Source organism: Procambarus clarkii, chromosome 33 (assembly GCF_040958095.1).
Source record: "Procambarus clarkii isolate CNS0578487 chromosome 33, FALCON_Pclarkii_2.0, whole genome shotgun sequence".
Lineage (NCBI taxonomy): Eukaryota > Metazoa > Arthropoda > Malacostraca > Decapoda > Cambaridae > Procambarus > Procambarus clarkii.
Window position 1 is genome coordinate 41078306 of NC_091182.1, and position 1174 is coordinate 41079479.

Consider the following 1174-nt stretch of genomic DNA (forward strand, 5'->3'; position numbering starts at 1 on the left):
CGTATTGACAAAATTGCGTCAATCCCCCATAATATTGACTTCTTCCAAGGCAGACCTGTCCTCTCCAGTGTTCACAACTTCACTAAAATGATGTTCTATATTACCCGAACCTAACCCAACATAGAACACTCGAATAGAAAACGGGACGACAAGAACAGTTTTGCGAGCCGCTGTGAGTTTTAAATCGTCGTAATTTGACGACGTGGAATTTGACGTCAAAATACAACATGAGTTCAAGAGAACAGGTTGGCCAGAGTGCGTTGAATTCTACATTTGCTGACACTCATGCTGATACAGTTGTTGCTGCAGCTATTCATACTGATGCAGCTGTTGCTGCTGCTGCTGCTACAGCTGTTGCTTCTCGTGCTGCTGCAGCTGTTGCTGTTCATGCTGCTGCAGCTGTTGCTGTTCATGCTGCTGCAGCTGTTGCTGTTCATGCTGCTGCAGCTGTTGCTGTTCATGCTGCTGTAGCTGTTCATGCTGCTGCAGCTGTTGCTGTTCATGCTGCTGCAGCTGTTGCTGCTCATGCTGCTGCAGCTGTTGCTGTTCATGCTGCTGGAGCTGTTGCTGTTCATGCTGCTGGAGCTGTTGCTGTTCATGCTGCTGCAGCTGTTGCTGTTCATGCTGCTGCAGCTGCTGCTGCAGCTGTTGCTTTTCATGCTGCTGGAGCTGTTGCTGTTCATGCTAGTGCAGCTGTTGCTGTTCATGCTGCTGCAGATGTTGCTGTTCATGCTGCTGGAGCTGTTGCTGTTCATGCTAGTGCAGCTGTTGCTGTTCATGCTGCTGCAGCTGCTGTTCTTCATGTTGCTGATGCAGCTGTTGCTGCTACTATTCATGCTGCTTCAGCTATTGCTACTGCTGTTCATGCTAGGCAGCTGTTGCTGCTACTATTCATGCTGCTTCAGCTGTTGCTGCTGTAGCTGCTGCTGTTCATGCTAGGCAGCTGTTGCTGCTATTATTCATACTGCTTCAGCTGTATGAATTATTCATATGTCAGATAATTCTGTATGAATTATTCAAATGTCAGCTGCTTCAGCTGTTGAACAGCTGAAGCAGCTGACATTTGTCAAAGAATTACCTTTTGACAACTGTAGCATAACTGCTCCCTAGATCTATAAAAATGTTTTTCTCACAATGATGATAACTTGTTTAAGTTACAGACATAAGTTGTAAA

The 1174-nt window shown here is 46.1% G+C and overlaps 1 protein-coding gene across 1 annotated transcript; it reads left to right on the top strand.

Annotated features, from left to right (window-relative positions):
- The first annotated feature begins 227 nt into the window (after positions 1–227).
- LOC138370830 (larval/pupal cuticle protein H1C-like) lies at positions 228–920 on the top strand. The gene has a single exon (XM_069335436.1). The coding sequence runs from the start codon at positions 228–230 to the stop codon at positions 918–920; it is 693 nt and encodes a 230-aa protein (XP_069191537.1).
- The last annotated feature ends 254 nt before the right edge of the window (positions 921–1174 follow it).